This window comes from Juglans microcarpa x Juglans regia, chromosome 5S (genome assembly GCF_004785595.1).
Source record: "Juglans microcarpa x Juglans regia isolate MS1-56 chromosome 5S, Jm3101_v1.0, whole genome shotgun sequence".
Taxonomy (NCBI): Eukaryota; Viridiplantae; Streptophyta; class Magnoliopsida; order Fagales; family Juglandaceae; genus Juglans; species Juglans microcarpa x Juglans regia.
In genome coordinates, this window is record NC_054603.1 from 19,782,611 (window position 1) to 19,797,568 (window position 14,958).

The 14,958-nt window shown below is 34.9% G+C and overlaps 1 protein-coding gene across 2 annotated transcripts; it reads left to right on the plus strand.

The window, feature by feature from the left end:
* The first annotated feature begins 480 nt into the window (after positions 1-480).
* LOC121268163 lies at positions 481-6,108 on the plus strand. Of its 2 annotated transcripts, XR_005941127.1 has the most exons (5): positions 481-667; positions 1,239-1,373; positions 4,942-5,050; positions 5,192-5,436; positions 5,652-6,108. XR_005941127.1 is itself a non-coding variant. In XM_041172295.1 (4 exons), exons 1-4 carry the CDS (start codon positions 527-529, stop codon positions 5,281-5,283), a joined length of 477 nt encoding a protein of 158 aa, XP_041028229.1. In that variant the 5' UTR covers positions 481-526; the 3' UTR covers positions 5,284-6,108. The 2 variants fall into 2 exon arrangements, 1 of the variants encoding a protein (XP_041028229.1); XM_041172295.1 differs by having other exon boundaries at positions 5,192-6,108.
* The last annotated feature ends 8,850 nt before the right edge of the window (positions 6,109-14,958 follow it).

The following is a 14,958-nucleotide window of genomic DNA, read 5'->3' on the forward strand; positions in this document are numbered from 1 at the left end:
CATGGCTGCCACTTTGCATTCGTCCTTCAAAAATTGGCAAGATGTTTAATTTTCATTGTGAATACGGCCAATTGTATCTCTGCATTTAAAACATAATCTATAGTATTCCATAATTTCTAGTGGCCCCTACCTCACTATCAAATTAAGTATAGCTAGCAATCTTACCTAAAATATTAAATTTTTTTTTTTTGTCATCCTACAATTTAATGTGCATGCCTTTTAATTGGAAGTTTGTATTAGCACAATTATGCTGAGTCTTGTGTGATACTAATATTTGAGAAAAACCTCATAAACTATTTACCAACTTTAAGAATCTCGAGTCAAAATAAATAGATTCAGACAATCCAGAACCTTAAATTACCTCGCCACCTCGTCAACAAGCACATGGCTTCCAAGTACGTTTCTTCATGTACGATGATTAATATAAATAGATGGAAATGTACATGAATGAAGGCCACTCCCATCTCTCTCTCACAAGCTCTCTCTCTCACAAGCTTTTTCTCTAGGGTCGCAATGATGCTCATTTATGAGATCAAGGCTCATGAAAATAACACAGAAGCAGAGACGCAGATCTTTGTGCCATTGGCATCAGGATGTCAGAAGGGTTGTTACATCAAAAGGGGGGCAACATAGTTTCCTCATGCAATTCGAAAGAACGGATCATGAGGTAATTTAGCTAGTTAGGTTTCCCCTACTTTTCAATGCTTTGAAAAACGTTTTTATATAAACTATTTTTTATGGCTTGATCTAATTTTTGTTGGTTTTTCCCCTCTCTCTATCTCTTCAAGATGGTTTAATGGTTTTGAAAATCTTTTTGGTACCCTTTATTCATCATCTTCCAAAATCTATATAAAATGCTCCGAAAAAACAACTTTAGGTTAAGGGTAATCTAGAAGTTGCAGGCACAAGGGAAGTGGTAGTTCTCAGTTTACATGAAAACAGATAAATAATCTAATAATACATGATGTTCCATGATATCATTGATCAATATGTAATTCTTCAAAGTTCTTAGTTTCTAAGATTATTATTATTTTTAAAAATTAAGTTATTATAATAAAGTAATCGCTCATGTTTATTGCTTGCATGCATTGTCCTAAAATACTGCAGCTATAAATTATTTTTGTTAGCACACATATAAGAGATGATTGTGTAAAGTTGAACAGACATCTATTTTTTTGTAGTATGTTTTTATTAGGGATTTTTCACTTTACAAGTTTCATGGATCTAAATTTTGACAGCACTACAAAACACAACCATTAATCTTTATGGTTGTTTGGGCACCGAAGCTAGATTTGAGTCACATGTGGAATGCACCGATTTCAAAGTTGATGGAGTGCTTAGAGAATGCCAGAACATACATCTGGAGAGATACGGTAATGTTTTTCTCCCTTTGCCTAACTTTTCATATGCTCTGTTTGGAATGAAGTATTGTTTTTGAAGCTGAAAATATATAGTTTTTTACATAATGCTACAGTAATTTTGTGACGGATATTATTTTCTTACAAATAATATGTAATGGTGTGGCTGAACGTACCAATGATCAACACAAGAAATTCAAACAATTGTCTGAAGAAATAAATCAATGCAAACATCCACAACAAGATTTAAACATTAATACTTGATTTTAACACATTCTTCATCATTATTGACATAAGATCTATACAAATACAAGAGATGATTTTTTTTTTTTTTTTTGATAAACAATTCTGAAACTGTTTTATTCCTTAGAAAAAGAATTACATCATTGCATCATGCCAAATGACTTGGGAAACAAACTCTGGAAAAGAGTCCTACCAAATCACTAGATCATCTAAATGCCATGAATATCTTGCCAAACTATGGGCTACAGAATTGGCCAAACGACCTTTATGATGTATTGAAACTTTTGGAAATCTAATAATTAACCTCCTTATCTCTTGAATCAAATTTCTCCATATAGACATAGAAACCTGCTCTCTGTTTAGTTCATGGACTACCAACATGGCATCACATTCAATTTGAAGATCAATAATACCCAATGGGAGACAAATCTGAAGACCCCTCAGCACAACCAATAGTTCAATCTCCATAGGATCATCAAGCTCAGCTTCTGGTTTGCTTGCTGTGCTGTGAAGACCACCTTGCCACCCTCATCTCAAAGAAACATGCCTGCACTTGATCTTCTAAAATCATGGAAAATAGCACCATCTGTATTTAACTTCATTACTCCTGTAGGTGGGGGTTGCCAACCACAAAGAGGTATGCATCCTTGCTGTTGATTCTCTAGTGCAGATTGATATTCACTATAACCTAACAAAGCATTATCCAAGACTTCTATTGGTTTTAAGATTTTCTCCTCATAGAGAAACTGATTTCTTCTATACCATAGCCCCCAAGCACATAGGAACAGTTTCTCAATTTCTCCTTGTTTATTCTTTCTGACCAAGTGAGCCAAGATTTGTAAAAAATAAGATGAACTTGAAAATCTTGCAAAAAACTGAGCTGTACCTGCATAACTTCTTTGAAGCTTGAGCAGTATAGAAGAGCATGATTAATATCCTCTTCTTCCACCTTGCACCATCTGCATTTAGCATCTTGCACCACCTTTCTTGTTTTGAGAGTCTTCAGAGTTGGTAGCCCATTCTTACACACCCTCCAAGCAAAAATCTTTATTCTATGAGGTACTCTCATCTTCCAGAGTTTCCTCCACAATTTCCTTTGCTCCTCCCTATAATAAACCTCACCCTCCTGCCCTTCTTCACACATAGACCAGAACAACCTGTAAGTACTCTTTACACTATACTGACCATTAAACTCATGCTCCCATACCAAACTATCAGATCGGCTCTCAGTAGGTAACATAATATTCAGGACCTCGTAGGCTTCACTTTGAGGTAAACATCTTATAATCTTCTCCACATCCTACCATCTTGTGTGCTCATCAATCAAATCTGCAACTGTCCAGTTTAGTTGTGTCTGTGTTATAGAGCCTGAAAGTGGGATTAGTCTATTTTTAGGCAGCCAATAATCAGACCATATATTAATAGCCTTTCCATCTCCTATCCTCCATCTGCAGCCCTTTAATAGCCAACTTTTTGCTTCCCAAATACCTCTCCATACATAAGAAGGGGCTGCACCTAACTTAGAATCTTTAAAATCAGATGAGGGGAAATACTTTGCTTTGAAGATCCTGTGTAGCAATGAATCCTCTTCTTTAAGAATTCTCCATCCCTGCTTAGCTAAGAGTGCTAGATTGAAAGTCTTTAGATCTTTAAACCCCATCCCACCATTAGCTTTTGATTCACACATCTATCTCCAACTCACCCACCTTATTTTATTCTCCTCTCCCTTCTGCCCCCACTAGAACTTGGCAATTAAACTTTCCAAATCAGAACATAAAGGGATAGGAAATTTAAAACAACTCATCGTGTTTGTTGGGATTGACATGGCCACAGCCTTGATAAGCACCTCTTTCCCTCATTGAGATAGGATCTTCTCCTTCCACCCTTGAAGCTTCTGCCAAACCTTATTTTTAAGCTGAAAGAAAGCTTGATGTTTTCCTCTGCCCACCATAGAAGGGAGCCCCAAATACTTATCATAATTTTGGCATTGCATTACTCCCCACAACTGCATGATATCTGACTGTCGAGTAGCTATGACATTCTTGCTAAAAACCATTGCAGTCTTGTCCTTGTTCACTTCTGCCCAGAGGCCTTTTCATAAATTGCTGATAGTCAATTAGCTATATATTATTTACTATTAAAAAAATTAAATTTACGTCTATTACGTTTTGTTTGTATTTATTGGTAGAAGACCGTTAATTGCTTAACGTCTATTACACATATTTGTCATCTTTATAATTGGAACCATGTTGTTGACTAAATTAATTAATTACAAGTAGGGGTGTCAAATCGTGTTAACGGGTCATGTTCGTGTCGTGTCAAGACATGTATATTATACTATATAGGTCAACCCTAACCCGACCCGTTAAGCTTATAGGGTCAAAATCTCAAACCCTAACACGACCCATTAACATAACGGGTCGTGTCGTGTCAACCCGTTTTGACCCGTTTATGTAAATAGATTGAAACAGACCCAAAATTAACCCATTTTATCTAGTTAAGTTTAGCATAATTTTATATAAATATTAAAATCACAATATCTATAAAAAATATAAAACTAACTACAAGTCCAAAATTATAATCCAAATAATAAAAATATTGAAATTAAAATCCCAACAATTTTATTTTTTTAGGTATAAGGGTATAATTGTAACTTTAACTTTCTTAACGGGTCATAACGGGTTGACCCGTTATCAATCCGTTAAGTTATCGTATCTTAACAGGTCAACCCGTTTTGACCCGAACCTGTTAAGGGTAAACCTTAACCCGCTTTTTTCGTGTCGTGTTCGTATTGGGTTAATGGGTCGTGTCACATATTACCACCCCTAATTACAAGGCATGGTCATTGATCGCTAACTGTTAACTATTTTCTATTTTAATGCTAATGAAATCAAATTTCCATGATCAAATAGGAATGGATTGTTTTCATTAATACAAGATCGTTAAACATAATAACTACGGTTAATTACCGTCTCATATTCTTGCATTAAAAATTATCGTTAAAATACTGTAATTTAGACAAGTTACTTTGCATGGAATGGACATGACGTTCTAAATTTCTAATTATTAGGAAAAGAATTAAAATCCTATTTGGTATCATTTCCAAAATGTCTTATCTGGCTACGAAAAGGTACGTGACTAGTACTGGAGAGGCTTTTTGGGCTCTCCTATATGTATAAGCTCTCTCTTGTTCCACCACCTTCACACAATCTCCCTTTGCTACCGACCCCTCTCTCATCTCTCTCTCTATGTGCGTGTGTGTGTTTGCAGGTCATGATGTCATTGATCTCAAATGAGAACAGCTCTCAAAACTCTAGTAATGAATTGGAAAACATCACAGAGTGGAAGATACAACCCTATGTTCCAAATCCAGTACAAGATCAGGGTTTTTGGATGCAAAAGACCTCGACCACAATCAGCTAGTCCAAGTACTCAGAGAAATGATTGTCGTAAGTTCCTTGTTTTCTTCACTTGATCATAGGCTAGTTTGATGTTGGTGGGACAGAACTACTACTGCAACATTATGATATATGAATATATATTGTTTTCACAACCCATGCTAACTATATCTCATCTTTTATTTGAAATAGTAATTAACCTCAAAGTTAAAACAAACTTCGGTTGGGCAAACAAGATGCAAGACAATAGATGGTGTGCTCATAGTTGTCCCAATGTCCTATAACGTTGCAGATCACGACTTTCCCATCAATATTATAACATCGAATGTGGTAGTCAAACTAGTTACAAAAGCAATTGACCACCAGATTTTTACTTATAGCCATAGGGAATTTCACAGAGATGGACAAGACAACGCGCTAATGGTAGATTTGACCTGGTAATTATGTTCACTTCTTATTGTGATAATACTAACATTTAATGTACTTCTTAACTCTAAAGCAAAACAAGTTATTAATGAAACCAATTCAAATGTGTAAATCTAAACTCTAATGTTACCTATTTACCGTGAACATGATCATAACTAAAAAGATAATTTTAGTAAGTTTTATGTACATATACATATATAAATTATGGAATCTTTCGTGCATGCAGTATTACCATCATGAAAAGGCACGAAGAACATTTCAATCGACAATTAAGGTTGTCAGTTTTCTACTCTACGAGGTTTACCTAAATAAACTGTAGAAGGCAAACAAGGGAGCATTAGAAGGAGATAATTCTGTGAGTTGGGGTTACACAACTTTGCCACTATCCTTTTGGCTCAATTCTCTTCCACTTCTTGGTTCCTATCATCAATGAGAGAATACAATGTAAAGGGAAACTAATAATAAGGCACTGTTTTATTTTTATTTTTTCCGGATAGGAAATATAGTCCATAGTAAGTAACTAACAACAACGTGGTTACCTTTTGGGATAGCTTCTTCCATGTTAAAGTAATTATGCAAATTTTTATATGCTGCGTCAAAAAATTCCTTAATCGTTTTTCTTTTTGTGGCTTGTTCCTTAGACTTCGATGAGAACAATGTATACTTTTTTGCTTCACTTCCATGGTTCAAGCTACTATTTGTAGAGCTGATAAATTTTTCATACTACTAAGAAGTGCTCCACTGTTTCGGTTGTATATCCTTCCTGAACCTTGGATGAGAAACGTTTCCTCTCTTTATTTGATTTATAGTTGCCTTTAGAAACTAGAGATGTCCACTTTCTTTATAGTATTTTTCTCCTATATTCATATTTATGTGCCTGAAAAGAGGCATGTACCATCAGTAGAATTTACAATCGCTTTGGAATACTTTACCATGTAATATATATATTCCAGGCACATAAATATGAATATAGGAGGAAAATGCTAAAAAGAAAGTGGACATCTCCAGTTTCTAAAAGCAATTGTAAATCAAATAAAGAGAAGAAATGTTTCTCATCCAAGGTTCATAAGGATATACAACTGAAACAATAGAGCACTTCTTAGCAATTTCATATGAAAAAATTATCAGCTCTACAAATAGTAGCTTGAACCATGGAAGTGAAGTACAAATGTATACATTGTTCTCATCAGAGTCTAAGAAACAAGCCACAAAAAGAAAAACGGTTAATGAATTTTTTGATGCAGCATATAAAAATTTGCTTATTTACTTTAACATGAAAAAACTATCCCCAAAGGTAACCACGTTATGTTTGTTGCTTACTATGGACTATGCTTCCTATCTGAATAAAATAAAATAAAAATAGTGCCTTATTATTAGTTTCCCTTTACATTGTATTCTCTCATTGATGATAGGAACCAAGAAGAACCAAGAAATGAAAGAGGGTTGAGCCAAAAGGAGGGGCAAAGTTGTGTAACCCCAGCCCAAGATTATATTTCAACTCCACTGATTGCAGGAACCAAGAAGAGGAGGAAAGTTGAGCCAAAAGGAAAAGGGCAAAGAAGCATAGCCCCAACCCAAGATTTTATTTCGACTTCACTGATTGGAAGAACCAAGAAGACGAGTGCTGAGTCAAAAGGACAAGGGGAAAGTAATGTAGCCTTAGCCCAAGGTTCTAATTCAGATCCACTCATTACAAGAACAAAGAAAAGGAGTGTGGAGCCAAAAGGACAAGGGCATAGCAGTGTAGCCCAAGCCCAAGGTTCTATATCAGCTTTACTAATTGAAGGAACCAAGAAGATGAGCATTGAGCCACAAGGAGAGGGGCAAAGCAGTGTAACTGTAATGTAATTGCATCGTTACTAATTACATTATGTAGATAGTAAATGTAATGTTTGGTGCTTCTCTATATCATTTACTCTCATTAATTGCAGGAAATAATATGGGTGGTAGAGTATCCAAATCTAGAAGAATGTCAAACCAGTGTAATCTTGTTCCAAAATTCTATTTTGGCTAACCTTATACTAGAGCCAAAAGGTAATTATATCATTGCTAATTACATGATGTATATAGCGAAAGTGGTGTTTGGTGTTTCTATGCATTGTTTACTCTCATTGATTGTTGGAAATTACATAGTGATAGTGGAGAATCCACCCAATCTAGAAGAATGGGATAGCAATGTAGTGCTTTTCGAAGATTGTATTTCACCTTCACTAATAGCAGGAACCTTGGGGGTGAGATTTGAGCCAACAGGAGAAGGGCAAAGCAGTGTAGCTCCAGCCCAAGATTTTATTTTAGCTAATTCTATACCGAAAGGTAACTGCATGGTTCCTAATTACACGATATAAAAAGTAAAAATAGTATTTGGTGTTTCTTCAACTATTTACTCACACTGATTGCGGGAAACAACAAGGGGGTTATCGAGACGATAAGTATAGAAGAATGGAAAAGAGGTGTAGTCCAATTCGCAAGTTTTACAAGCAATCCTATACATGATCAAGCTAGACTTGTAGAAGAGAAAGATGACATTGCCGGATTGGATGCATCCCTTACAACCTTTTTGAACTATAATGAAGAACCTGGTGTGCTCAATAATCTTCCCCACAATCTCCAATATCATGAGTGTGTATATTTCCATCATAACAATGGCCAAAACGATGGCCACTAGATGTCGGGAGGTTTATTGGCTTTGTTTATGCTTATAACATATTTTGTGTCTGCAACTGGTCATGGGCTTTACTTCTTCGTTTCTGCGCAAAATTTGTTTCTATAAATACTTTGTTTTAAAAGTTATTTGGTAAAAACTGCTATTTATGAATAATCATATATTTACAATTCTTTTGTATCATATATAACCATTTCATGAAAAATAGTCTCAACTTTACAGAACTATCCTTAATTTGAAATAGAGTTGTAAGTTTATCATTTTCCTTTATTTATCCTCTTATTTGATATGGCTATGGAGTGGCAACTATTGATATCTGATTATTGGATAAGGTTGTGGACCAGCCTAGATGGTTGCCCAAGATAGAGGAAACCCAAAGATGTTGAAGGGGCATTCAATTAGCTATGTGTAAGCTTGGTGTGTCAACACCTCAGTTGTAGGGGACTCATTATAATTATAAAAGAAATTAAAAGTTGATACTTTTTCATTATTGTGTTACCTATTTCAATAATGTGTTTATTGTATAAAAAATAGACTTGCAAATAAATTTTTTCTTAGAATAAATCTATTTTCCATCCATTGAAGTTAAATTAATGAAAAACAAGTATCCTCTATTAGAGATGTGCCATATCATAGGATGACTGGGATGATAGTTTTCTTTTTCCTATTTATTTTCATATAGTGTAGTTAGAAAAGCAAAGTCGTAACTCTTCATCCCAATATTTCTGAAAAAGCTCTTACATAGCAAGATTATAAGGGTTTTCTTATTGGTGAAAGTAACAGCATTGAGAATAGTGAGAATGGCAAAGCAGGGATCTAAAAGATAGAATAGAACAATACATAGACAAAGTTGAGAAATTTTGAATTATTTATTGACACGAACTCAAGGAACTGTACCTCCCTAGTTTGAGCTGGGTTTGAAAGTGATCACCTATACCCAAGATCTAGGTGGCATCTCTATTCAGATGCCATTTATATGTAGCTGCAGCTTGCCATCTGATTGTCTCATTCGTCTCAAATTTGTTGCAAATTCATAGTTCTTGTTCATGAATAAATAATTCATATTGCTTGTCTATAACTCTAATTTTATAATATAATTGCAAGTTACTTAAATCTATAATATTCCCTATTCCTTGTATATTACGGAAATCCAACGTTGAAATTATAATCCACCAAGAAAGTTAAAGCTAAGCTTCGACATATCTCCACCTAATTGAATCTCTAGTCTTTATCACCACTCCAACTTGACTTGAACTTCATTCATTTCAATAGCCCAGTATATCTTTGAAAGATCGACTTAAAAACATGACAAGAGAACAGAACTATTATGAAGGCTGTTGAGCCCAATGTTTCAAGCATCATATAATTCTATACCTGCTTATAGATTTTGAAAATAACAAATGAGTTCAAGTAACACTTGTCTCAATTTGTCAATATAATGGATTCTTGATGACGAAGGACATCAAAAAATCAAGCAAAAGCAAGAAAAAGAAATTTTTATAAGTAAAGCTGTTAGAATATGATCTCTTTGTACATATCCACCTCATGCTAGGACGTATCTGCTAGGCCCTCTACAAGGTGCTTGTTAACCGACAAGTTGCACTAGCTTCACTTTCTAGCACTTGCAACTATTTTTTTCACCAAACCAATAGAGTATTCCTCATTTTTCTTTCCATTCAACTTCATTGATAGTCTGTCCCCTTGCTTTGGTGGGGCTCTCACAAGAGGTTAGTAAACTGCATGTTGAAAGATAAAATTGCGAGAAACATGGAAGTGTTGTGATGCCCCCAAGTTTCGCTTGGGATCGGACGAACATCTGAAGCGTCGGGACATGCAACACAAGGTTATCTGTCCTCGTTCATGACAGTTAAAGATGCAATGCACTTAGCATGTATCTAGCAATATGCAATATTCGCAGCGAATATTTTTTTTCTTTGAGTAATACTATGTACCAAACTAATAACATCCCAAATGATTCTAAAACATGTTACATAAAACATGAAAGTGATACATATCCATGATTCACAAGTCCAAAAGATCTGTAATCTCAGAGATACTCCCAGACAGAGCTCCATAAGTACATGCATAAAACAACTACTAGGATAGTCCATGGAGTAACTGACATAACTCAACTAAGGATGCAAAATACTATCTATAAATTTGATCATGGAGGCTACGAGCTCCGCATCGTGTTGGCGCTGCCTATTCAACCTCCTCCAATTGTCCAGGCTCCAATCCATCTCTTGATCCTGGTACATTGCCTACCATTACGGCGAATAGTAGTTGAGACTTCCACGGTGAGATTTGAGTACAGATCTCGACAAGTTAACAGGAAACTTAACATACAGTTTACGGATGTAGGCATGACAATAAATGCATGAATGTATAATCATAGTCATAAATGAGCATGACATGACTTAACATTTAACATGGCGTGACCTGAACATAGACTAAACTTGAAACTTGACGTAACAAGAACTTGAACGTGAACTGACTTGAACATGTACTTGAGCTTGAATAACATGAACTCGAATGTAACGTAACATGAACTTCAACTTGAATAATATGAGCTTGAACGTGAAATATATGAACTTGAAATCTTGGTCAATAAATAGACATGATTAATTAACATGAACATATGGGTGCTACACAGTTCCCCTTGATTTGTATGTTAACAAGATTACTGTATCACAAAACATGTATCTCCACTAGCTGTAAGTGAGTTAACATACATGCCATTTCACAGGTATCTGCGCCTGTTGTGGAACATACATACGTTAGGTCATTTGTTTATCTTCATAAGTACCTGACTTTACGTGATAGAATATATAGTATAACAGACAAATATTTCATGACAAAATATATACTGTAATAGATTGCGGTGCCCCCAGCCTCCGCTTAGGGATTGGACGGTGACTGAAACGCCAGGACATGCAACATAAGGCTACATACCCCTATACATGACAGATAAGATGCAATGCACCTATGTATACTAGCAGTAGGCAATATATCGCAGCGGAATAAGTCAATTAAATGTTGTACTGGAATAAAACTAATATCCCAACTTCTTCATTCAAAACTAAAAAATCACACTTCTTAGTAATGGAGTATCCCGCTCCTTGTTTACACTTTAATATAACAAGTATTGCCTAAAAGGACCTTAACAAAGAAATCATGAAAGCATCCTTCTAATCTCAGCTATCTCCAAGTAGGTCATGACTAAATCCTTTCTTTTCTCTAGGTTGAGCTCATCCTTAGCCTTCATCATCATCCTGACTCACTACTTCTGGTCATGCTAAAGATTCTACCATTTCGAGTTAGGAATGGTAGTGGAAACTACTACGGTGAGATTTTGAAAAATCTTAGTAAATAAACAAACAACATACAATAGATAATATTAGCATACAATGGTAAACCATGAGATGAATGCATGAACATGTACTTGACATAAAACTTGACTTATGCAACTTGGGCTGTTTCAAAAGACATGTAACAAAATCCGTAGACTTTTATAGAAAACATCTTTGACATCATTTCATATCTTGTTAATCATGTGATCCGGAACGTATCATGTTATATCATATCATATCATATAATGTGATCTGTTTCATGTAGGCTCATTGCCTTGTTCTTATAACACATGGTGGACACATCATGGCTCATCTATGCACCGCATGTTCCTGCTAGTTTCTGCACCACCAACTGTCCGTACATTGTGGTGAATATGTCTTTTTCATATTCATTATAACATGATAGTACTTCATCGAGTAGTCATGTCACCCACTAGAGTTAGGTGTTGCCTCGCTCCGACATCTTTTCCAAACAGATTCATTCAATGCATGCTGACTGTTATTTGTTGACCTAGGGGTTACCACTCAATTCTTAAGCACTCCAGAGTGGACATAGGAATTCCACTAGGACATTTCCCTATCCTAGCATTTGAGGTTGTGATAAAACATTTACAGACACTTTTCTTTGAAAAACCTTTTGTTCCCAAATGCATGTGATATGAGACTTAAAACATACTCTTTCTTACACTTGACATGTGACACATGAAATGCTGTGCATAAAATAATCAAGCGTAACATATTCAAATCATGGCATGATAACATAGAACTCATGAACATAGAAGAATATGACTCGGCCGAAACTTTCAAGACTTAAAAAAGCATGTTGCAAATCATCATCCTAACATAAGTGGAAATCTGAAACATCATAGACCATAGATCATGGTAAAGTCATCATATAAAACTGAAACATTATACACATTTGATCATGGCATGGTCATCATATGAATCCAAAACATCATACACATTGAAACATGAAATAACAAGCATACACAATAGCAACCAAAGATGCAAAGTTTACACAACATATACTAATATTATCTGAGGTAAGTTGTGGGTCTACTTACAAATTTTTCCTTGCTTACAAAGAGTATAATCTTCATGGGATGAAATAAAAGCGTACTAACATAAGAGAGATCCACAATTGAAACATAAACTTATAAAATCTAGCAAGAGTTTCATTTTGACCTTTTGACGCTAAAACATTGAACATTAAGTTCTAAACCTTCAATATTGCCATCAAATCACGAATTTCTCCAAACTTAAAAACTTTGTTTAGTATCCATTCTAGACCCGTTTCCAACCTCACAATATGATTCGTCAGTCATCTTACCACAGAAAATACATCATTAGAAGAGACCTAAAATCGTTCACTGCACCTGGCCTAATGTCATACTTGAAATTACCTTACCCGAAATTAAGTACTCTATCTAACTCTAGGATAGAACTACAAAGTTTGTTCATCTTTTTGATTCACACGACATATGACTAAGAGAAAACACCATCCATTCATTACATGTTGGGTCATCAAACCTTAAAAATCGGGACTTTATTTAAGGTATCTTGCTTCCTTTGTACTTGTGATTCTTAAAACATCAAAGCATCTAAAGTTCTTTTAAACATGGTCATGATGAAGATCACATCCAAGGATATTGAGTCCAGATAAACTGACATACCTTTAGAGAAAAAACCCGAGACATACATTTTGACAGTTTTGAACGTATGAAATGCTTACATCTTGATTTGCTCGTAGATCATAATCAAGCAATTCATTTCCAAGCCTATTCTAAGTCCTTAAGTATCACATTATCCATAAAAAATATGATCATTAGGAGGTCAACCTCAAATCAATATTCAATAGTCAAGATACTAACCATGACATATATTATTGACTCTAGATGGCATTATTAATCCTAATACCTTGAGTTTTGTGCAAGAAGCTTTCATCCAACCAATAACTTTGTTCCAAGCTTATACAAGATTTGAATAGGACATGGAAGTCATAAAATCCTGTAACGCCTCGTTCCCGGAGATCCGGAGAGTTAGCTCTTGTAACCTAAATATCAATTCAAAAATCACAATTATAAATAATCTAAAAACTCCACAAAAATATTCATCTACTTAAACCAAAAATCTGTTCCTTCATAAGGACAATACAAAAATTCTTAATAAAATAAATTGAAACTTTCCAAAAGACTCGAAAATATCCTTAGTCCATCAAATCAAAATAACTGAAAATAACCAAATTACTAACTAAGACTCTCAAACAAATACTTGTACCCTCAGGTACTTATTCCTCTGTGAACATCAAACCTCTCTATTACTGCCTACTATTGCTCTCCAGTAGAACCATCAAGATTATCTGAAAAATATATGGAGATAAGGGGTGAGTTATCAACAACTCAGTAAGCAGAGAACATATACCAGTGTGTAAACATGAGCATTTACAGAAATCAAAATGCAGAACAAAACATTTTCATTTTCAGAGTACGGAAGCAAAACATGTTATCAAAATATCAGAGCGAAGATTTAGAAATAATTTCATTCAAAAATATCCTTTTGCATAGCATAAATGATCATCATCATCATCATCAGAACAGAAGCCATGTATAACCCCCGTGGTAGGGTTATGCAATCTGCAGATAGCCAAGTAGAACATAAAACACTCTGTCACCAAGGTGTGCACCCAAAACAGAGACCACTACTATAACCCGTGGCAGGGCCGTCTCCACTATTATAACTCGTGGTTAGGCTGTATCCACTATTATTACTCGTGGTTGGGCCGTATCCGCTATTGTAACTCGTGGTTGGGCCGTATCCACTATTATTACCCGTGGTCGGGCCGTATCCACTATTATAACCCGTGGCAGGGCCGTAACTAAACAGAATGGAAACATAATCAAAGAGTCATGCCAAAGGTTTTCAGAAATCACATCTTATCCAAACAGAGTACTGAACAAAATCATATTATCTTCGTAATCAAAACAGATCCAAAGCATATTTACAATATTTATGCACAAATTTTTATATTCACTCTTTTTGCATAAATCAGAAATAGAATGTCAAAAATAAGCTCATGTCTACACCAGTCATGATGGAAAATATTTTCTTCTTAAACAGAATCTCATAAATAATGCAAAACAAATAACTGAGGTAGTTCAAATTTCTTTTCATAACCAAATACGTATATTTTTCAAAAAGTCAACCTCATCTCATTTTATTTTAATGCAAAGTCTAGCATAGGAACCCTGCTTACCTAGACTTTGTTTTTTTCAAAATTTTCCTCAAAATGTCGAACAATAATTAATCGTCACTTATAAAATAATCACGTAATTCTCATAAATTTTCAATTAATCTCATATTTCGATATTTAATCCTAAGCTTCTAAATTAACCTATTTAATTCCTCAAAACCTAAAATTCCATAACCTTAAAACCACCATTTTCTAAAACCATCAATATCCACTTAATCGAATTCGTACCGAAATAAGAAATTTAATCGAACAAGTATTAAGATAATTACGG

Coding starts and splice junctions, on each gene's coding strand:
- LOC121268163 (XM_041172295.1), top strand. CDS start 527: ATGAGATCAAGGCTCATGAAAATAACACAGAAGCAGAGACGCAGATCT. Junction 668..1,238: donor TCGAAAGAACGGATCATGAG/GTAATTTAGCTA, acceptor AAATTTTGACAG/CACTACAAAACACAACCATT. Junction 5,051..5,191: donor TACTCAGAGAAATGATTGTC/GTAAGTTCCTTG, acceptor TATTTGAAATAG/TAATTAACCTCAAAGTTAAA.